General features: G+C 39.4%; 3 protein-coding genes across 3 annotated transcripts; 1 reads left to right on the top strand and 2 right to left on the bottom strand.

Annotated features, from left to right (window-relative positions):
* Positions 1–294: 294 nt before the first annotated feature.
* stk16 (serine/threonine kinase 16) lies at positions 295–7,733 on the bottom strand. Its single transcript, XM_073464386.1, has 8 exons — positions 7,641–7,733; positions 7,139–7,251; positions 6,332–6,551; positions 6,114–6,247; positions 5,299–5,386; positions 4,254–4,382; positions 3,980–4,101; positions 295–3,030 (listed from the first exon to the last, which is right to left on the bottom strand). Exons 2-8 carry the CDS (start codon positions 7,222–7,224, stop codon positions 2,892–2,894), a joined length of 918 nt encoding a protein of 305 aa, XP_073320487.1. The 5' UTR covers positions 7,225–7,251; positions 7,641–7,733; the 3' UTR covers positions 295–2,891.
* A 295-nt stretch (positions 7,734–8,028) lies between these two features.
* On the top strand, positions 8,029–10,110 carry LOC140995095 (PEST proteolytic signal-containing nuclear protein-like). Its single transcript, XM_073465013.1, has 5 exons — positions 8,029–8,111; positions 8,784–9,010; positions 9,131–9,205; positions 9,302–9,357; positions 9,504–10,110. The coding sequence occupies exons 1-5, from the start codon at positions 8,063–8,065 to the stop codon at positions 9,613–9,615; spliced, it is 519 nt and encodes a 172-aa protein (XP_073321114.1). The 5' UTR covers positions 8,029–8,062; the 3' UTR covers positions 9,616–10,110.
* Positions 10,111–12,154: 2,044 nt separating this feature from the next.
* On the bottom strand, positions 12,155–21,106 carry LOC140994233 (interleukin-18 receptor accessory protein-like). The gene is made up of 12 exons (XM_073463800.1): positions 20,921–21,106; positions 20,514–20,724; positions 19,344–19,503; positions 19,097–19,262; positions 17,260–17,331; positions 16,995–17,124; positions 16,716–16,870; positions 15,031–15,168; positions 14,593–14,703; positions 14,367–14,510; positions 14,177–14,292; positions 12,155–12,542 (listed from the first exon to the last, which is right to left on the bottom strand). Exons 1-12 carry the CDS (start codon positions 21,006–21,008, stop codon positions 12,306–12,308), a joined length of 1,728 nt encoding a protein of 575 aa, XP_073319901.1. The 5' UTR covers positions 21,009–21,106; the 3' UTR covers positions 12,155–12,305.
* Between the last annotated feature and the right edge of the window lie 1,302 nt (positions 21,107–22,408).

Here is a 22,408-nt window from a genome sequence, read left to right as displayed (position 1 = left end):
AATAACTTTACAGATTAAGAATTTACATTCAAAACATGCATGATGAAACTTCCCGATGGGACTAAATTCTTATAATTAACTCCACCGCAACCAACTTTGACAATAAAATGCTACTTACACATTAATGCATCAGTTATAGAGTACAAAATATACACTGGGGTCTTCTTTTTTTCAATTAGGAGTACTTTAAAAAGGTCCTTTTTGTAGGAGAAGTTGACTTTTGAGTGTCATTTTTAACTCATCAAATGCTGGTAATTGTTTTTGAGTACTGATTCACATATTTTACGTGACTGATACTTTTTCATCTGGGGTGCGATTTTATTTCACAATCATATTAAAAACTGTGTACAGACTGCTACATATATAACGTTCATTCATCCTTTACTGTGCAGTGAATAAGAGATGAAGCATAATTTAAACAGAATTTTCCATAATCAAATAACACACTCTTGCATATAATATCATCTGTGAACTTTACTAGTACACTTAAAAAAATCCTTAATTTACCAGCCAGGTGATAACAGCATTAGTTCTCCATTAACAACCACACAAATATTCGTAGCCATTTTACAAACTTAATGCATTAAAAAGAAAATATATTTAAACAGTATGTCAATTACCATTCCAACAATTAACTGTTTAAGTTAACTGTCCATCAATCGAATATTTTGGTTCTAATATGGTTCAATATCACCACATTACAGAGTCATCAAAGCATTTGTCTTCACTTAAATGCCCAAAGCATAATTTAATCTAATAACAGTTTTAAATGGTACCATTTAGGTCTACTACTTAAGACCGTCAGACCCTTTGAGATGTGGATGAACCCTGAGAGAACAAAAGTGTGACACCACATTCACACATGACATGGAACCCAATAATGAAAATGCAGTCACTGTCTGCTCACCCTCATGCAGATGGAAAGTCAAGTGAAGTTTGGTAGTCCACAAAACATTTCTGGAGCTTCACAGCAAAACAGCGTTGCAGCATTCTCCTAAATAACTGAAGTAGATGAGGACATTTATAATAATAAACAATAAAAAGGCTCCTGCACCCACTTCAGACTGGGTTTGCGCCAACACTTGTAACATCACAGCTACAGTGAAGATTTCACTTTTATAGAGGGTGTTAATAACATCTTTTTTAAATCCATTTGCAATCTTGAGGCTTCCAGAGACGTGGATTGCGCCGAACTTGCTGTTTGGAGCCATTTTATGTTTGTTTTCTGTTCTTATTTTACGTTTTAAAACATGTCCCAAGGCAGTTTAGGCGAATGCTGCAACGCTGCTCCAGAAATGTTTTGTGGACTACCAAACTTCACCTGTTTTCATTGGTATGGGAGTTAGTAGATAATGACTGAATTTTCATTTTTGGGTGAACTTATTCAACAGAAGCAAGGCTGGAATGGAGAAAAGTTTAAAAACACAATACAGAGAAAAGTGAAGTACAAACAGGGTTAAACTGCAATAGGAGACATGACAATACCTTTGACTTACAGTTAATCAAATATTTCTAAGTCATTCCTTTAACTTATTAAAAGTTAATTTCCTATTGTTTAGGCTTTTAACAGTAACACTATTCTTGTTAAAGGTTTTTTTTTCTGTGTGTAAGCAGATACTCTTCACCTTGTTTTATAAAGAGCCCAATCACACATAATCAACTGTGCAGGCAGAAACATGGTCAATCATCACGTCAACATGTGGAGCAGGGGAATGTGATGGTGGAGCACCTCTGTGTGTTCAAAAGCAGCATTGCAGGTGAGGAGCAACCTGCCTCTCAACTTTTCCCCAGTAGAGACAAACTGTGACAGTGAGGGTGGAGAAAAGCTGGTGGCAAGGTTGTTATTGTGACACACGTGTTATAACAAGATGTTACACACAGAAAACTTAGGAATACAGTTAAAAATAATAAAGTGAATTGGACCATATTCCTTCATTGTAGGGAACCTAATCTGATATGTATTAAACTCGGTTAGCTTTCATCAACTGGAAAGTTTGGCAAAGTTTTTATGTAATCCCTTTTACTGTATAAATCACTACAATTTTAAGATGTTTTTATTTCTTTAAGAATATGCTAGACATACACGTATTTGTGAAGGCTACAGCCTGTTAGCATAAAGGTTGAAAACAGCATTTAACAGCTAGTCTAGCTCTGTCAAAAGGTAACAAAATCTCCCTTCCAGCACCTCTAAAGCTCACTAATTATCACGATATATATTCTTTGTTTAATCTACACAAAAGCTGAAGTGTAAAAAATTAACCCCACAAAAAAACCTCCTTAAAACCACCACTTATCATCTTTACATTTTGGGTTTTGTACAGATTAAACAAACAAGATATAACAAGATAATAAGTGAGTTTTAGAGGTGCTTGTAGGGGATTTCTTTACTTTCAGACAGAGCCAGGCTAACTGGTTCCCCCTTTTTCCAGTCTTCATGCTAAGCTATGCTAGCAGGCTGCTGGCTATAGCCTCACAATGAACACACAGGCATGAGAGTGATGTCTATCCTCTCATCTAACTTTCTGAGAAAACAAATAATCACATTTTATAAAATGTCAAACTATCCCTTTAAGATTACACGGTAAAGGCATTTCATTATTAGAGGCAACATTTGACCATTGCAAAAGCATCATATTGGATAATTACATTTAAGGCCCTTCAGATTCTTTAGATATCTCTAAGTTTATGACAATCCACTATCGTACACTGGCTGGATCAGGTCAATCAAACCAAAAGTTGATACGGTTGCCAAGCTTCCCAAGCTGAGTGAAAGTCTGTACCAAGGCCTTTACAGTAAAGTCAATAAATAAAAGGAATATTTTTCAAGCTTAAAATTAGAGATGTTTATTTATGTGTGCAAAGGTCTCCCATATTCAGTGCACCGTGCAAGATCAGACCATGTTGGTTTGGGTGTTGGGGCTGCGACTCTGCAGGTCCTGTACCTGGTCAAGAACCCAGCTGATGTTTGGTCTCTCCTGGGGATTCGACACCATTATGGAGCTCAGCAGCATCTGAAGGCCCTGCGAGTAACTGTGCACAAGACAAGCCGACACTAAATTAAAACAGCTTGACATTTGATCTGTATTTAGTTAGACAAAACTTAATGAGTGACTTTTAAACTTAAGCACAAGCAAGCATCATTAACATCAATTTACAGGACTTTTTTGACATGAATAATCTCTTTATACTAAACAGAACAACATGAAGTGAGGTTTCCAGAACAGATCTGAGTTAATACACAAAAAACCTAAACTACAAAATATACCAACTTGAGTTTTCACATTGCAATATTGTTCAATTAAAAAGGGAACGGTCAGTGCAAGTTTGGAAGAGAAAAAACCCCCAAATGCATAAGGATAAGTTTCTTTTCATCTGGGTGACGCCATCGAAATGGTGCACCACTAGAAGTTTTTAAGCTTTGGTTCTGCATTACCTGCATCATCCTACAAATGGTACTAACCCAAAGGAGCGATCTGCTCCTACCTTCTCTTTTGTGAGGATTTAACCATTTTAATCCCAGGACTCGCCTCCCCTTGTGCAACACAAAATCCCAACGACACGATTTTTGTGGGGCACCATTGCTGCAGCTGGGTTTAACGCTGCCCAAGACGATTGTGATTGCTTATATGAAATACAAATGTTTTCTTCCCCTATACCAGAATGAGAATTGATCCAGCCAGCCATTTCTCCAGCACTGACACAGCATCGTGCAGATAGCCATTTCAAAATTCTAGTGGCAAAAAATCTTTCTCTACAATGAATGAATTAGACATTTTTATTTTACATTTTAATGGAGTTAATTTTGTGGCTGCTGGTATGATACACATATACATGTTCTTAAAACTAGTTACACTTACTTGCTTTAAAAATGTAGCATTTTATTATTTTCCTAAACTTCTCAATGGAGAAAAGAACTGAGCCGATTTTTCCAGCTGCTACACTGTTACACTGCAGGATAATGTTGTGTGTGAAGACTCACCTGCAAGACTGTGGGATTGACACTGGATTCTGGACTGCCAGGGCAACACTGTCCCCCTTCTGAAATACCATGTCATACGGCCCCTCCAACATCATCATGCAGTAAAGCACACAGCCAAGTGACTGGTGGGGTATGGGAAGACATCAAAAGACGAGAGAAAGAAACAGTAAGTGAAGGACTGATCACTTAATTTCAGAGACTTAGTGATCTCACTTGACAATGCAACATACACAAAATACACAAGCGTAAGGGGATGAGGAATACAAGACTTTACCCAGATATCAGTACGCTCATCTATTATGCAGTGGCTCTCGACATTAAAGAGCTCAGGAGCCCTGTAGGAAATGGTGCATCGCTGGGCTGCCCAGTCCTGAATGGTCATGGCTTCTCTGGATCCTCTGACCTGAAATGAACCAAGTTTTATTAAAATTACTACAGGGTAAGGATCATGTAGTTAATGTTTCATATTTAGAGGACAGGCCCTAAACAACACAGCCAGCCGGAAACAAACAGACTTTTTTTGGATGTATATGTGATGCTCAGCAGACAGGTATGTTGCCCGCTCTAGAAATGTTACGTAAACATTTATTCTATAGCAACAATTGCCATGGTCTTGCTCTTGCATTTTTGTCACTTGTAAACAGGGAGAAAAACAAAAACGTGACAAACTTCCTGGGTTAGGTAGCAAAAGAGCAAATTATGACAATAAGACTACGAAATTAATTGTGCTTTAATAATATCTCCTGATAACATCACTCGTTCTTCTGTTTGTTACATTCTTTATTTTTTTTTACATTGGTAAAACACGGGAAAAGTTAAAAGCTATACTCAGACATTTTAGACAATACCTGGTAGCTGCTCTTTGTGGGTTTAAATGTCTACCTGACCACTCTACTGCTCGATCTCTCACTCTCAAAGATACAGTATGTTATCACAGGTTTCCACAAAAGCTGCTACCTATGGATGGTTTAATGTTGTGATTGTGAAGCATGACATATTGGATATGTGGTTCATCGACATTAAAAAGGTTACTCTGCCATCTAGAGGCAGAAATCTGGACATATTTTGTACAACAATGTGAAGCATAGTGAACACTTACTCTCAAAACATTATCTGCACATGGACTTGATGAGGGGCCACTGTTTGTTACGTTGTAGTATGTGGAGATTAGCCATCTCCCAACATTGCAGACTATTTGTCTTTATTTGCCTGGATGTTTATTTTCATTTTAAGACCCCTTTCTTGCAGCTAACCAAGCTTCTTTTTTTTTTTTAAATCAGTAAAATATTACACACTCCTTGCAGACCCTGCACCCTTACCTCGATCCTGGCACGGTTCATAGAGCCCAGGTCCATCAGAACCGGCCTGTCATCCTCATCCAGAAGCACATTTGTGGGCTTAAGGTCTCTGTCAAATCAGAGCAGACAAATAGCATTCAGATGCAATTTAATAATGCAAATATTAAAAAACAAGAAACACACTGAAGTTGCCATTTGGATAATTAAGTCAATGATTACATGACAGTTTAAAAAATGCAATCTTGTTCATTGAGCTAACATTATGATGTTGTTGCTGTTGACACTATACAGTAAATGCATTTTTTCAAGTTAAATGATCAACCACATTATGCCGAATACCTTCAATGTCACATGAATGGTTTTACAGTTTACTCAGCCAAACTTGGTACCTTAATATCTGAACATTCCACATTATTTTAAATTAACCGCATTTTATAAAATCAAACAAATTTCATGCAATTCTCTATTAAAGTTTACAAAAATATGCAATTTTCACTTGATCAAGACAATGTACAACATGGCAGAGGGCTACAAAACGTTAAACGTGTTATTGTACTCTTCAAAACAGTGGTCCAATGTTTAGTATAACATTTGACGTTCATATATAACGTCAACATTTTTATCCCCACTGTCTCGCGGTGGGCAATTAGATTCATTTGGCAGAAATTGTTTTTAGCACTAGAATAACACATTTGGAGGTCCATTTTGAGCACTCATTGATACATTACTAGCTCTGGGCATTTTCCCACAAATAGCCAGCACAAGAGTATTTATGCTGGTCATATGTGTCCTGTGCAAATGTTTGTTGTATGTGTGTGTATGAGGAGACAGATTACCTGTGTGCATAGCCTTTTTCATGCATGGCCTTGAGTCCAGAGCAGATGCCACGCAAGATTTGCAAAATCTGTTTTTCAGGCATTGAGCTGCCCTTGTCTCTTAGCTTCTCCAGAACAGACCAAAGGCTGCCTTTCTGTTCACACAAACACATCAATTTATCAGAATCAGATCATTTACCTGGACGTTATTTTGGACATACACCCCAACATCAACTTACTCTCATATAAGGCAGAAGTAACCAGGCTTCAGTCTTGCCTCCACGATCAACAAACGTGTGAGCAACCAGGCTCAAGATGTTGGGGTGATTAAAGGTCTGATGCATCTCCACCTCTGTCTGAGCCTCCTGACGGCCTTCACGGTCATGGCACAGGATCTTTTTCAGGGCATAGAAGCGCCCATCCTTTGCTCCCTCCACCAGATCGACAAAACTGAACCCACTGAAGAGAGGACACACAGAGATTTAAGTCCAGGGGGAGCGTATGAGTCAGTGTGGACGGGCGATATTCCATATTTTGGTTATTGTCAATAAATCTAAGGAAATACCAATATGAACATCTATTAGCACTGTACTATTTCCCCAGCCTGTCTCAGCCCCAAACCCATTTGTTCCTTCTGATGACATCGATCACAAATATACAGTTTCATTATTTATCAAAAGGTAAATGATTTCTTATAACAGCGGGGGCACAAGACTTGAAATACATGTTGCCCAAAGTGGAACAAGTAGTGTATCTTGGGGGATTACTTTCAACTAAGATTTCGTATGCTTGTTTGTCTAAAGGGCAACATATGTAGGATTGATTGAATAAAAAAAACATTCAATGTCCATGGTTACTCTAATGAAGACAGATGTCACCCACACTCAGTTTTTTGGTGGAGGTCAGAGGTGTAAACTATAATCAAGCATAGGCTCTACAGACAGGACTCGTAGGATCACTTCAGTGTTGGTTTTGGTCTTTTTATGGGAACAAATAACTAAACACTGAACCTTAAAAGGTGTAGTTAAGTAGAGCTTAAAACTCACCCTTCATCTAGTTTCTGGACAAAATAATATGTTTTGTTGTCAATGGTGATGGAGCCACGGGAGCACATGCACAGGGTCTGCCCCATCTTGACTGGTACACATTGTTTAAGGGCCTGGGAGAAATAAGACAAGTAAAAGTTTAGAGACACAGCCAGTGAAATACAGGCAGTGATCCAGTGTTAGCTACTAGCTAAAAGCCATTATTAAGAAACTGCGAGACAAGCTATGGGCCCATTGTAAACAAACAAATCAACAAGACAAACACATGGTAAGATAGCAAACAAAGTGTCACAAAGCAAACTTCCCCTGTTGACGTTAGCTAACACAGCATATCACCCACATCTAACGTAAGCACAACAACTTTCAGGCTACAACTGCGACATTAACGTCATCTTTAACGTTAACTCAAGCGCTGTGACGTTTTAATTAGTACCTGACAAAATGAGCAGATAAATGTAGCACACCAATTCTGTAACATCAGGTTTTACGTCTTTAATCTTACCAGCTAGCTGTCTGTATGCCAAATTAGCTTACTGCCATATTTTCTCCTCCTTCTTCCTCTGCCTCCTTCTTCTTCGTCTCTTTTGGTTTAAGTGGCCGTCGGCAGCCAGAGGAAGCTCTCGGGCGCATTAGCGCCACCTTTCGTTTCAGAGTAGACTCACATGAAAATCTTGTGATTCAATTGACAGATTCACAAATGTTTTAATAATAAGAGACATTATCCACCACAAAACAAGATGAACATCCCAATCCTTACAAAGGACGTTATAATCATAACGATCCTTCCTCACAATACGTACCTGTCCATGTTGGCATTTCTTCTTCTTCTGTTTAAACAGTGTACGTTTCAGCGTCTTTGGCTCACAGCGCCAAAAGAAGACTAGCGGAGATGACTTCACTGAGGTGGCAAGTTTGAGAGGAGATATGATGGCGGACTACAAGCATAACAGAAGGAGTTTCACCGAAGACGGAGGTGATATTTGTGCTGGTTTAACGACTAACATATGGTTAAGAAAAGCGCAGTCGTTCCTGTTAGTTTCATTTGCTGAATATCCATTAAAACTGACCCATTAAAACTAATGTCAGAGTAAACGTTCGTAAAACTTCACTTAGCTAACTCGATGTTAGCTATGTAACGTTATCATTGGCTAGCCAATGCTAGCGAAGTTACACTCAACACAGTTTTAACGTTTCTTCTTTTAAACTGTATGTGGAAATGTGGCTGGTCCTGGCTACTTGGTTTAAGTTACTGTTAACGTTAGCCTGGCAATAAAGCAAAGTCTTGCTTGCAGCAGACAGTTATCTTGTTAGCCTGCTAACTTAGCATTAACCTAGCTAGTGTGCAAGTAGCTAGCCTAAGCTATTGGACGCAGGTTATTGCCATAAGGATGAGTAACAACGTTATTATCATTGCCAGACCCTACGTACAGTACCCCTAAGTTAACTTAAAGGCAGATATTGTCGGTAGATTTTACACATAGTCCCCTGGCTGACTTATAAAACAGGACACAGGTTATCTTTGTTTCGTTGATGGGTAGAAACGTAACATTAGCCACACAGGTAAAGGTGATATAGATGGTTTATATTATTCTCCAGTTCACAGGAAACTGTTGTTCACCTTGGTGAGTTGTCTTGCCTCAAGCAGGGCCGCAGGAGGAGGAAGGCAGAGTGAAAACTAAGCCTGTCTCTTGTAGCAATGTGGGAGGAGAAGGGACAGCAGTCAAACGCACATCCCAGCATCTCACGCCCGAGGATGAGGATGAATCCTCAGCAGACCCACCAGCACCCCGCAAAGTCTCCAAGATAGGCTTTAGCATGAGCAGTCCGCTGGGAAAGAAGTCCAACCCCATATCCATCAAACTTGGAGCAACAGTGAGTGTGTTGCAATGGACCTTGTGTAAAAGAAAGTTTTACATTTGATCTATTTGCATTTTATTATCTCAAGAAAGTGAAGATGTGAAGTGCTGTGTTGTTATCCCCAACCTGTTCCAGAAACCCAAGGAGCCTGTACCATCACTCCCTCCAAAAAAGACAGGGCTGGCGTCTGTTTTTAATGAAGATGATGATGTAAGTGTGCATGCAAACAGTGACGTCATGATTGTATAAACCCATAAACAATAAATATGCAGAGGCTCACCTTAACTTTCTCTTGCCCCCATGTAGAGTGAACCTGAGGAGATGCCTCCAGAAGCAAAGATGAGGATGAAGAACATTGGCAGGTATAAACACACTCATACAAACGTGTTTCCTCACTTTCTTCTTTTATCAAAACATTAATGTTTTGAATATTTTTTTTAAATAAATCGCTCTTTCACACTTAGTGTTTCTACTTAAGTTTGGAGTGACTAATCTGCTGTCTTTTCAGGGAGACACCCACATCTGCAGGACCCAACTCCTTTAACAAGGGCAAGCAGGGCTTCTCTGATCATCAAAAACTTTGGGAGAGGAAGATGAAGGCTCAAGCAGACAAACTGTAAAAAAAAAAAAAAAAAAAATCACATTTTTGTCTCTAATGGATCATTTTCTATAATTTGACAACATGTGAGCGATACCTATGAAGGCTCAAATTATTTCTCACTGTAGCCTTGTGTTTGACACCTTCTCAGCATTGTGGACATGAGATGAAGAAAAATGTAAGCCTCCCATGATACTCCATGACTGACTCACGTTTACGTTTTTAACCACTACGGGCTGATGCTAACTGAGAGGAGAGGTACCAGACTGTCAAACCTCTGTGATGAGAGGAGACGAGTTGGGAGATGGGACATAGAAATTAGCCAGAATATTGTTCAAACTGTGTAGAATTTGCTACAGTTGCTTTCAGCTGGCTAATGAGAAAACATAGTATTTTAGAGCCCTCGTGCCCCTTTTGTGACTTGCTTGTTCCTATCTGAAGCTGGTGACTGTGGTCCTGAGCGAGCTCTTAGTGTTGCTTGTCTTATTTTTGTGTAAAAATGTACATACAAGTGTGATGATGTTTTATTTTTAAATCCACAAATGGGAGTGTGCATTTGGGTATTATGTTAACGTGCATGTGTGTGGGGGGCATAGTCTAGACGTACAAATTGTTTTATTTCACTTAGTTTCTAAATGTACAACCCTTCGTTTTCACCAGCTGTGCCACCTCATAGGCATTCTTGTTTGATTTTTATGTTTGAGCTTTGTGCCAGTATTTCTGGTTCTGCTTATTCAGTACCAGATTTCTGCCTGCTTCATTGAAACTGGCAAATGGAAGGACTGATAGTGTGTTTTTAGTTTTAGTTAACAACTGTGTGAAGAACAGAATCATACAGCTGTGATGCTGACACCAGGGTGCTGGTCATGTTCAATGATTTCTGGGTGGTTAAGATATACGTTAGCAATGATAAGGCTCACTCAAAACTCTTTATCATCTGCTTCTCATCAGAAAGTCCACGCTTCAGAAATAAAGCCCCAATCCTTTTGGTTCAGGTAATTGTGGTATGTCTGTGAAAGATCCCCTTGATCAAAAATATAAACTTTCAACTCCCCTGTAGGTTACCGTACTGTTGAGAAGGGGCTTTCCCTAAATGAATACATTTCCACTGCCCCAACCTGATTTATCAAACATACCTCTATTGAAAAGATATTTAAAAGCCAATAATAATAAAACACATGGATGAAACTGTGTGTCAAATTTTCATTGCTGATGTGTCTGCTGTAACCCCACAAGTTGTTTGCGTTTAAGCTGGTTAACTAATAACTAAAACTAATTATTTTAAGATTTATTGTTAATAGTGTCCATCTTTTTCTGTACATTTTGTCATTCATAAATGTACTAGAAATCAGTGAGATTGATTCTTCTTGATATTTTTAACAGTAGAGTTAAAAATGAATTGATTATTCCACACTTTAACTGATGCAGTTTATTTAAAGAGCGGGTTCACTACCTGATGATGAGTTTGGCCCAAAGAGTGAATCATTTCCCCCCTACATTTGAAAATGATACATTATAGGGGTGTAACGGTATATGTATTCGTCCCGTCCCGTCACGGTACGGGGGTCACGGTTCGGTGCACGCAGTCACACGACGAATACGTCGAGAGAAAAAAAAAAAAAGTCGAGTCCTCACTCCAATCCAGGGGGCTGTAATGAGCATAACAGCTGCCAGCAACCGTCATACAGAAGAAGAAACAGTTAGAAACAAAAACAAACAAAAGAAGAAGAGTGATGGCGAGTGTGGAGTTGCAAGAGCCGCCGGCTTCATTTAAGTCAGCCGTGTGGGAACACTTTGGTTTCCCGGTGCAACATAACAGCGACGGCGAAAGAGTGGTTGACCGGACAAAGACTGTCTGCCGGCGATGTTTTACGGAGGTGCGCTACGTCGCTGGAAACACATCCAACATGCTAACACACATTAGACGACACCATCCCGACATGTCCATCACTGGTACGAGGAAAAAAACGTGTGTACAACAACTTATCCCCGCTTCTTTTAAGCAGCCTCTTGACAATAACACTGACAGGGCCAAAAACATTACCGAAGCGATTGGCATATACATATCCTCGTCAATGCGCCCATATGCCGTAGTAGAGGAGCCTGGCTTCAAATATTTATTGAAAGTGCTTGAGCCACGATACAGTGTCCCATCCCGTGCTTACATTTTACTGTGCAATACAACACTGAAAGTGTTAGTTTCCTTATAATGAAGTTACCAAAGTTGCCAGTTGCTACTTGACTACCTCAGTATAGCCCTACAAGAAATTTAGTTTTTTCTTTTCCTCTGTATGAACAGAATGAATGGTATGAGAAATTCCCAATGCATTTGTTATATGTTCTATTCTATTTATTTTTATTACTTTTATATCAGGAGATGGTTTTACATTTTGCAGTCAATTGGTGTCTGCTCAAAATAAATGAAAAAAGATAGTCTTGTACATGTGTGAGCTTTTGTTAATTTTTTTCCGCTGTACCGAAACCGTACCGAACCGTGACCCCCACACCGAGGTACGTACCGAACCGTGACTTTTGTGTACCGTTACACCCCTAATACATTATGATTATGTGTCTCTGCCCCTCCCTCATGGGAATTTCCTGTAATTGCACATGCCTGCAAACAGTTTCAGTGAAGAATGTAGTAATACAAGCTGCATTGTACAATAAATAGGCTGTGAGTATTGTTAGGAGAAAATGTTTAATGCAGTCTTATCATTGGTCCGTTGAGTGAACCAGCTGAACTCTATGATCGGGAAGTCTCTTCCTCAAAGTCTCCCAAAAGTTGCTGGTGGGTCTGCCAGGTTTTCCTGATGTCCAGTCCAGACTGGGTAGCACCTTAAGGGCCCTCTGGACCAGAATGGGCAGCGGAGGCTTCGGCTGGACAAGAGATGCTGAGGCTCTACTGGTCCGTATTAGCAGGAGTTTGAGGCTAGAGTTTTGCAGCAGAGCCTAAAGATATGGACCAGATAACAAATCATTAATGAACTGTGTTTTTATGAGTGAAATATTAAACCAGTTCTTTAAAATAATACAGAACCAGTCAACAGAACTCCTGTGTGAGAAGTTGAAGTGATATGGTTTTGCTTGTGGCTTTATTTTCTAGAACGACTTTCCTATCAGCCACAGATCGTGTTGTGTTGTTTGTTGTCATTAGTGTTTTAAAATGAAACCAATGTGGTTGTCTTAGGCTTGCATTCAGGATTACTGTTACTGGGAACTGCAGCCCAGAAGACAACAGTTTCTTAGAATAGAAACAGTTACAGGAACAGGAAACAGTACGAATACCAGAACGTGGCATGTACAATATCAGAATGGTTAAGAAACTGACAGAAAAATGTTTGACAGTAAAGTGTATGCGATCTGTAGTTAATGCGCTAAATATGCAAGTAAATCCTTAAATTCCCTCCTCTTAGCACATCCCTGTGGTAACAACACGGCTAACTCAAATGACCTGTTTACTTCCCAAAGCAAAAAATCAACCGTAGCAATCCAAATTTGACCAAAAATCCTGTTCTCAGTACTACGAAAAGGCAGAGTAAAACACAAATTAATTTTAATTAGTTAATCCATCCATCCATTTTATGCCTCGTATCTGGGTCCTGGTCACGTTAAAGTCATTAACCCTTGTATGGTGTTCGGGTCTGTGGGACCCGTTTTCATTTTTTATCGAAAGAAAAATGATACGATTAATTATTTTTTCAAACTCAGACTCATTGGCCTTTGCTCATTTTCTGTGAAGAACATATATCAGAACACATTTTCAATGACCACACACTGTACACCCCCCCTACACATTTACATTACATACAGGATGTTCGGGTCCACTGGACCCAGGGCGTGTGTGTGTGCGTGTGTGTGAGTGTGTGTGTGTGTGTGTGTGTTGTGTTTCTGCCCCTGCCGTTCCTGCACAAGGTTGCAACATTGTTGCAAAATTCAAGCACCCACACCGTCTGCTCTCACATTCCCGCACATTTTACCCTCTGTCTTGTGGAGTAGCACTTCATAAATGTGATCTAACAAGAGTAAAGGGCAAATATGAACCATATATGCTGTTTATATTGCTTGTCATTGGGATGAAGTAAACATCTGTTGAGTATTTAACATAACATTTTTTGATTGTGTTGAATTAAAAACCCCAAAATGCAGCGGGTCCACCAGACCCACGAACACTGGCTGAATAACAAAAGTATGAACACCACACAATGGTTAATTATATCAATAGGGAAGTATACTGAAAAAACTGAGATAACAATACATCTAGGCCATATCTTCCTTACTGGAAACTTTCATACATTGGCCTATATGACTATAAAACAGGTATTAAAATACATTCTATGTCCTTTAAAAACCTAACATGGTGAACACTGCAGAAACCTGTGGACTGACGACAAAAAAACATTAAACACGCATTGAATTGCATTGAATGATTGTCTTTGGCAAAAGTCTTTTTCTGGCACTAATGAATCAACAAAGTGGACATATCGAAGCTTTAATAAAAATATGAATTTACCAAGCAGGTCGGAAACTCTGGATTACTCTGATGTGACAAGAAAGTGTCGTCAGCCTGGGAAATATAGTCCTACCTGAACTCCTGATTCCAGTTCAAACACTGCATTGCTGTTGGACAGGTAGTCAGCTGACAGGAGACAGATAAGCATTCTGCTTCTCTGTACTGCAAGGACCACGTCATTTGTGTATGCTGAAAAACAAAATGGAAACCATCAGGATAACTTGCAGTCAGCACACACAGAGACACACGATCGATCTTCTGACCTCCTCCAGGAAGCATGTCCCTCTCCAGCAGACAGAGGCGATACCCCCACCGGTCCTCTAACACTCTGGGTAGCAGCACTTCTAGTGGTCTCTGGGTGGCTTTACCCTCCTCGCAGTTCAGTGGGTCCATGCTGGACGAACATGCTGCCAATAAAAGTGATTGTTAATGTATTTTACGAGTGTAGTTGCATGAAAATGAATCAATACAGTGAGCTTGTTGGCCTACCTTCGGCATAATTTTCAGGTCTTGATGAGAAGGAAGGCGTCAAAAGTCCCTCCACGTCTGCTGATGTGGGGCTCCACACGTACGACAGAAACACATCAAACTCTTTCTCGTCTGATAGGTGTTGGTGCATGAAAAAGACGATTGTGACACCAAAACATTAGAAATTTAAATCTGGGCTCTTAAATGTATTTCTTTCATTCTACACGCAGCTTTGGCAACACTTTAAACAAGTGATAAGTTAGTGATAAGTTGGTTTTTGTCACCACTACATTAAGCGCAGCATCATAGTATGCTACCCACATTTATCAAGCACATGCACAGGATTAAGACTATTTCAAACAATTATCATAATGTTTCAATTAGTTTATTGATGTAACTGATTGAATCTTTATGTTGTTGTAGAGCTTTATCTTCGTGTGTGTGTGTGTGCATTCTCACCTATGTCATGTTTTCCATGTTGGAAGCGGGATCTGTAGATTAGCTGCAGCTCCAGCCACTTCACATGCAAAACAATTCCAAGCCCACCTACCAGCACCAAAGCCACAATGGGATAGCCAACCAGCGACGGCCATTTCACTGAAACCCAGTCCAAAATACACTCATTAGATTGTATGATGTCTTTACAGCAGCAATAATTGGTTTGGGGGTGGTGGAAACAAGCTGTAAACACAAAACTGACATGTCACCTTATGGAGTTATTGAGCAAACAGTTGCAGCAAACATGTCGAAACATTCGCAGTAATTCAGAGTTGCGTTTGGAGTCCACCTCCGGCACTTTCTTCACAAGCGGATTTCTGATTCTACTTGTACTGTTGCACCTCGAGCTGTTGTAACATGTGAATTTCCCCGTTGTGGGATAAATAAAGACAATCTTAATCGTAGCTAGTATGTCTGTGTGCCAATTGTGATGGATAAGTAGAGTACAGTTGGTTAATTTGAGCTTTTTGCTGAAAAATGTTTGCTGTGTCAGAAAATGATTCGTGAGACTGAACCAGAAAAAAAAAAAAAATTAGCTGGGAGACACTAAAAGGCTGAGGGAGCAATACATCTCTCTTGAAATCTCAATTTCTAATGGTGTGTTCCCAATGAAAGTGAAGCAGAAGAGTCAAGCTTACATACAAAGTCGATGCAAAGATGCTAATAGATGCAGCGCGAGTGATGCAAACACACTAAATTTCCCCTCCAAGTGGGAAGGAGGGGGAAATGCATTTTAAGTTGTGAACATACAGAGGAGAGGGGAAAAAGAAGAGAGAGATCTTGATGTCTCTGGTGAGTGCTGAGTTCATTGAGATGCTCATCTGAATTCAAACACACACACGCCCTCACTGCATGCTGTTGCTAGCTAGCTTATGGCTAATGTACAGTAAAGTGTTCTGGCTGTTTGGGGCCAGTAAACAAAAATGATCATGCAATCAAACCCATGCTGATGCAAGGAGGACAGTTTGCATCACTTGTGGTGTAATTCACCAAATTTGACCAAAAGAGTGTTTCCTTTCACATTATGCATGGTCATTTGATCCCTTGTAAATATAAAAATATTGATTTGTGCAGCTTTAAGTGTTCACTGCACAAATTAAACCTAATGTTTCAAAGTCACCATTGGCCGACATAACTGTGTGCACATGGATGTTTTGAAAATAGCTACAGTTATTGTGGTGTCACTGTTGAGCCTCTGGATTGGTTTCATAATCTTTGAACTCGACAGGTGGAACTTTTTTGGTTTGAGTAAAGATATGAAAATAGGTCAGATGCTGCCTTCTTTCCGACCACAAGAGATTAAACAGGAGTTCAGCCTTCAGGTTCATAGCTCACAGCAATGAGATTTGCCTGCGCAGAGACACATCCAGCTGCCTCAGTTACTGGTTTGAGGCAACAACCCCACCTTCAACTTGTGTTCCCGTGGTGTAAAATGGGTAAAGCATCTGCACTTTCAGGGAGATGCACTCGGCTCACCACCTGAGGGGACTTAGATTGTATTTTTTTGTATTATCTGTATTGTCATTTAATGTTGATATCTTTGATCTATATTTAAAGAACTATTTGCATTGTAATTTAACAATTGTATGTAGAAAATATAGTATGAATTAAACAAAGAGGAGAATATAAAATAGAAACAATTGTACCTTTAATTTTCCTCTCGAGCTTGATGGTGACACTGCTGTTTCCAACAGCATTACTGGCGATACAGGTATATGTGTTGTTCAGGTGTTGTAGGGTCACATCTTTTATGATGGCTCGTTGTGTGACCTTGAACCCCCGAGGTTCTACTTCCTCTTGTCTGAATCACGGAAAGAGTTTCAGGTAATTAATGAAACTTAAGAAACAAAACCTAATGAAATGTTATCATGCAAGCCGAGCTGAAGCATCACGTTTACAAATTCACAACCGACTAAGTGACTCACTTATGCGGCTCCAAGGGCAGTGGGGTCGCATTGTTCGTGTTGCCACCATAGTTCATGTACCAAAGCACCTCTGGTGAGAACTTCATCTCAAAAGGAAAATAAATCTCACATGTAAGAGTGTGATTCCGACCTAGAACAAGTACAAAAACATGGCCATTATAATCTTACACTGAATGTCCTGATAAAAGTGACATTCAATATCTTACTTATATATAAGTATGAGCTACAGATACAACAGTATCATAGCACGTTTGGACACACTTACCAAGCTCCACTTTTTCTGTTGTTTTGCCAACAGGATGCGAAATTGTGGGACGGTAACTTGGTGAGAAATGAGCTGTTGGGGCAGGGGAAAGAAAGTCACACAGTGCCGTATTATAATCTGTCTAGTGTACAGTGTGTCTGAAAAACATTGATTCTGTATGAATCAGAACCAACCTCTACTTCGCTACACCCACGTGTAAGAAAGTAACACTTTATATGATTCAAAGAATCAAGACATTCAACTTTTAATGAAAAAAAGAAACTTTTGCCATTTGCAAGTTCAATTGAGGGCTTAAAATGACTACATTAATAAATCAAACACTTAAAGTGGAATACATTCAATATGTATAACAATCACAACAGGGTTTCATCAGGAAACGTCAGTAATGATTAGAAAAGTGAAAGCTAAAGAAAACATCAAAGGTGTTACTGCGACACTCTCTTATGCCATTGTCACTACACAACTTTCTATCGTGTGATCGGGAGTATTGCAGTTTTTGTGGTTTGCGCACTACATGACTGATCAGCGACAGGGGGCACACATGAAGTCCAAGTTGTTTGTGCGCTCATCTGCAGCGGAAAAAAAAGACAATAATACGGTTGACAGGATGGATTATACTGCGTAGGTTTGTTTCTGCACTGAAAATGTACAACTGCTTACTCATATTGTGGTTCAGCAAGGATGACTCAGTTACAAATACCGAAAAGCTTGCGTGTATATATTCAGGATATATATTCAAGTTGGTGTCATTAAACTGTATGCATGCTTAGTAGTACACCTAGGTGGTAAAAACAAGGGTTTTTTATTAGATTTGACTGGATACTGGATGTGATTGTATACATGCAGTTTTTATATCCTGGTGACCATTGAAAGTGAAGTTACAGCTCTCTCTCTCCCTCCCTTTTTAGTGTGGTGCACTCAAAATGTGAAATATTTCTTGTAATATTGTTTATTGATATTAATATTATTTTAAGTCTTTATTTTCACTATTTATAAAAACAAAACACAATATGAGTATTAAGCCTAATAACCAAAATGATTCTTTCCACAATCTGTGAGAAAAAGCCTTAGTTCATGAGGACAGAGAAGAGCGGAACTAATGAGCACAGGTGTTGTTGCGCCCAGGTTTTTTTACGGCGAGGGTATCCGCCCCCTCCCCAGAGGAAATTTGGGAAGAGAAAGCATCGGTTCGTGTCTCCATTCCTCTGAACTTTCACCTGTGTTTTTCAGGAACCAGAATGGCACCGAACAAAAATCATTTGTTACTGAGGTACTTACTGTGTTGAGACCCGTAACATTAGCACGAAATAACTGCATGGGGGCGTTGCCAATATGGCTGCCGAGTGGCAAGACTTTCCTGAAAAGAATTTGACAGTACACAGCACCTGAGCCAGCTAGATAACCCAGAAGTACTTAGCACGCGGCCCTTGAGCTCAAGAATAGAGCAACACGCTCCTTTAGTGGCTAACGTTAGCACAAAGCACACACGTACATAATTGCCCATTTTGGACTGATTTGCGGAGTTGTTTATGTCTGTATTTATTAGACTAAAAAAGCTTGTGGAATGTAGCAAACTATCTGTTAACACGAGAGCTACAGGGCAGTTTGTGTCGGTGTAGTCAGGCAGTGCGTGTTCATGTCACTTCGAAGTGGGATTTTTTTCTGTTGGATGCTTTCCAGCTTGCTCTGGCTGGTTTCTACAATCTTACCAACCACAGCTTAAGCTAATGGTAATAAGGGAACATACATTTCCACTGCAGTCCCTCCAAAAGAGTGATGACAATTCACCCAGTACTTCCCCTCACCCACTACACATGCAGAGACACACAGCACTTACGTACTGCTCTGACGTTCACGCTCCTCCTGAAGGTCCACCTGACTCCTCGTTCATTCACTTGTCTGTCACAGAAAAATACACCAGTATCCTGTTTCTTGACTTGGCAAAGATGTAGCCGGCCATTCTTCACACAGCAGTCTCTTCGCTCACACACTGTTTTGTTACCCTTTAAGAAAGCACACACATTTAACTTGTGCTGTAGTTTATATGTTTCCATTTAAAAATCCTCTACCTATGTTTAGTCTACCTTGTACCACCTGACATCTGTGTTGTCACTACAGTTGAGACCTGGGCAGGGGATCTCCCCCCCGGCAGCAAGGAGCAGGCTTGTACTGGTCTCCTCAGGCTGGAAGCATCTCAGACTGCTTTTCTCCACCACCTGTAGATGGACGGACAAATTGCTGCCACTGGAGGGCAGAAACATGGACAACACATGATGTATATTAATATTTTTTTTAAAGACTTTACAGGTCCTGGAGACAACTTTTGCAATTGGAAATAACAGTAATTTCAGCAATTTTGAGTATTTTTAGATGAATATATGTCTGTGTATTGTCAATATACAGTATGTCAGACTTTTATCAGTGTGATAGCATCACACCTGTCCAAAATAGCAAGGGGGCTGGAACTAGAGAGGTAGGAAGTAGCAGCGGCCTCGATAGAGAGAGTCGTAACAACAGAAGTTCAAAACGCAGATCATCATGTGATTCATGGAGAGAGACAGTTAAAGGAAGTTTTAAGTGGGCAATTTAAATGAATGAATCTAAAGGATTGGTTTAGGACTGCTGCTTCCTGTATGCAGGTATCAACAACGTCATTCACTGAAACGCAGAAAACAGAGTTTAGACCTTGCTTTGCGATCAGAAAGTCATTACCAAAAAATTACAAGGCACATTTTTTAACAACAATTAAAAAGGCTGTTTTTGTGAATAGGCTCAGTGGCCACGCTTTTCAACTCACAGTCTTCATCAGGACATATAAATACAACAGCAGCAGCCTGGCAATCGCAGTAAAGCTAATTATCACAGGTGAAGTAAAAAAAAAGTGGGTATCAGACATTCTCAAAGAATTATATATATATATATATATATATATATATATATATATATATATATATATATATATATATATATATATATGTAACATATATTTACATATATGTAAATATTTTAAAAAGAATAATAAAGAATTGATGATTTCTCAGTGTGGGTGCTAGTACTTCACTCAACTTGATTATCTAGTGTCAATTCTTATTTTCATTGTACACACATGTAGTAAGATAATTTGTGCTTTTCTCTATTTAATTTGTATTCTTTGTGTTCTTTTGCTGCCACACCTGAATTTCACCCTCTTGGGATCAATAAAGGCATAACCTTTTATTTTTAATTAGTCATGACAGTGAAACATGATTATTTACCATGTGAGTGACGTGTACTTTCCAGAATGTTTGGCTTCAGCTGGGAACTCCCTCCCACAGTGAAAAGATGGCTGTTCTTTTCCATCTCTGCCTTCTCGAGTCCTGGACCACACCACCGCCATGTTCCGGTTCACACATTTTAAGCATGGCATCATGAAGCTTTCCCCCTCCACAACTCTGTAGTGCTGGTGTGTGATATTCTGCTCGAGCCCTACAGAAATGATCAGTTCTGCAGTTGGTACAGTCGTATGTCTGTTTCATCTTAGTTGTACAATGTAAAAATGTGTGGGACGTCCTTTATAATTACATTTATGTTTCCTTTTAAACACATGAACAGTCACATTGAAAAAAAACTTTAAAAAAAAAAAAAAAAATATTGAAATACAATTTGAGTTGAAATGACATACCTGTTCTTTTCTTTTGAAAGTTTCCCGCACAGCATCCCTCCGAGAAAACAGGAACGATTAAAAAAATCACAATGTGTCCAGGCAGCATCCTGTAACCCTGAAAATGTAAACACTGCTTGTTGATTGACCACGCTGATAAAATCCGTTTTCTTCACATTTCAGCATTTTTTCCTGTCAAGTAACCACATTCGGAGTTTTTGGTGAATGTTTGCTCCTCGCCTCTTCGGTGGTAATATGAGGTGCACAATGTTTTCACACAACATATAGATGTTCTAGTCGGTGGTAGCGTAGGGTTTCCTGTTTGGTTGGGTTTGAACATCGTTTCGCTGGAACCTGCTCTAGAACAGTGCTCTCGTTAGCTGTCAGGGGCTTCCTGTGTGAACTGCTATAGCGTAACTTTTGACTGTGTTGTGAAAGAAAACACTGTAGCAAAACTTCCTTTTTTGATTTTAAGCATAAAAATTTTAAATACTAAGTAGGCTACAGTGATGATGGGATGCACAGAAAATATGGTACTTTTTTAAATGCTTTTTAATATAATAAAATTCAGGAGACTATACTAAAGAGAGACCCAAACACAATTTTCTAAACATAAATTTAAAAACTGAAAGTGAGGTAGTAATTAGGTTTAACCTGAATGTGGTTTACACCCTGAATTTCTGGGTCACACCTGTTTTTTCATTGGCCTGTATCTCCTCCCGTATATCCAGACGAAAGTCTTTGAGCATTGTTTCTGAAAAAATCTCCGTACATACAACACATCCCTACTTGCCAAATTTGAGACCTCAAAAATAAGGAGATTTTCTAAACCAAAGTGGGGGTTCTGGGCGTCCTACCCCCGAAAAACTTGACATTCAAGGGCTGTGTTTCCTGCATTCTGATAATAAGTAAAATGCAGCTGCATTTTTTATACCAAATAATTTTAATTTTAACAACGCAGAATGATTCGCACTCTAGCGTAAACTTGCATAAAGCTGTGGCATAAAGTAATAGTACATACATAGTCATACATTCATTTTCTGCCCCTGCCCTGTGTTTGTCAGCCTCTCGATGGAGATTGACGTGGTGCGACCCGGCCTGTTTCACTCAAGGAACAGAAAAGGCCAGAAGGGGCCTTCGAGAAAAAAATATATTGAATGTTCTGTTGTATACCATCGTTGACTGCTTGACTTCTCATTACCCTTAACTGGCCAGCGAAGACGGTTTCAGCAAGTTCAATTTTTGTTTCTTTCGAGTTTGAATGACACGTTTTTTAAATTGTTCTTCAATTAAAAATATGTATGGTTGTATTTTTCACTTTAATAAGGATAATGGGTGATTATATTTCCTCTCGACACTTTGTCGGTTTATTTTGTTTATTTAAAAAACTAAGAGCTTGTGGAACGTAGCAAACTCGTAGCTTGCTCACATCTCCCAGCGGAAACGGGGGTTTTGTTTGACACGTCAACTGTAATTTCTTCTCATTCTGTAATGTTTTAGCATTCATTC

The sequence above is a fragment of the Pagrus major genome, chromosome 4 (assembly GCF_040436345.1).
Source record: "Pagrus major chromosome 4, Pma_NU_1.0".
Taxonomy (NCBI): Eukaryota; Metazoa; Chordata; class Actinopteri; order Spariformes; family Sparidae; genus Pagrus; species Pagrus major.
Note: the sequence above shows the minus strand (reverse complement) of the source record. Positions and strands in the feature narration are given on the sequence as shown.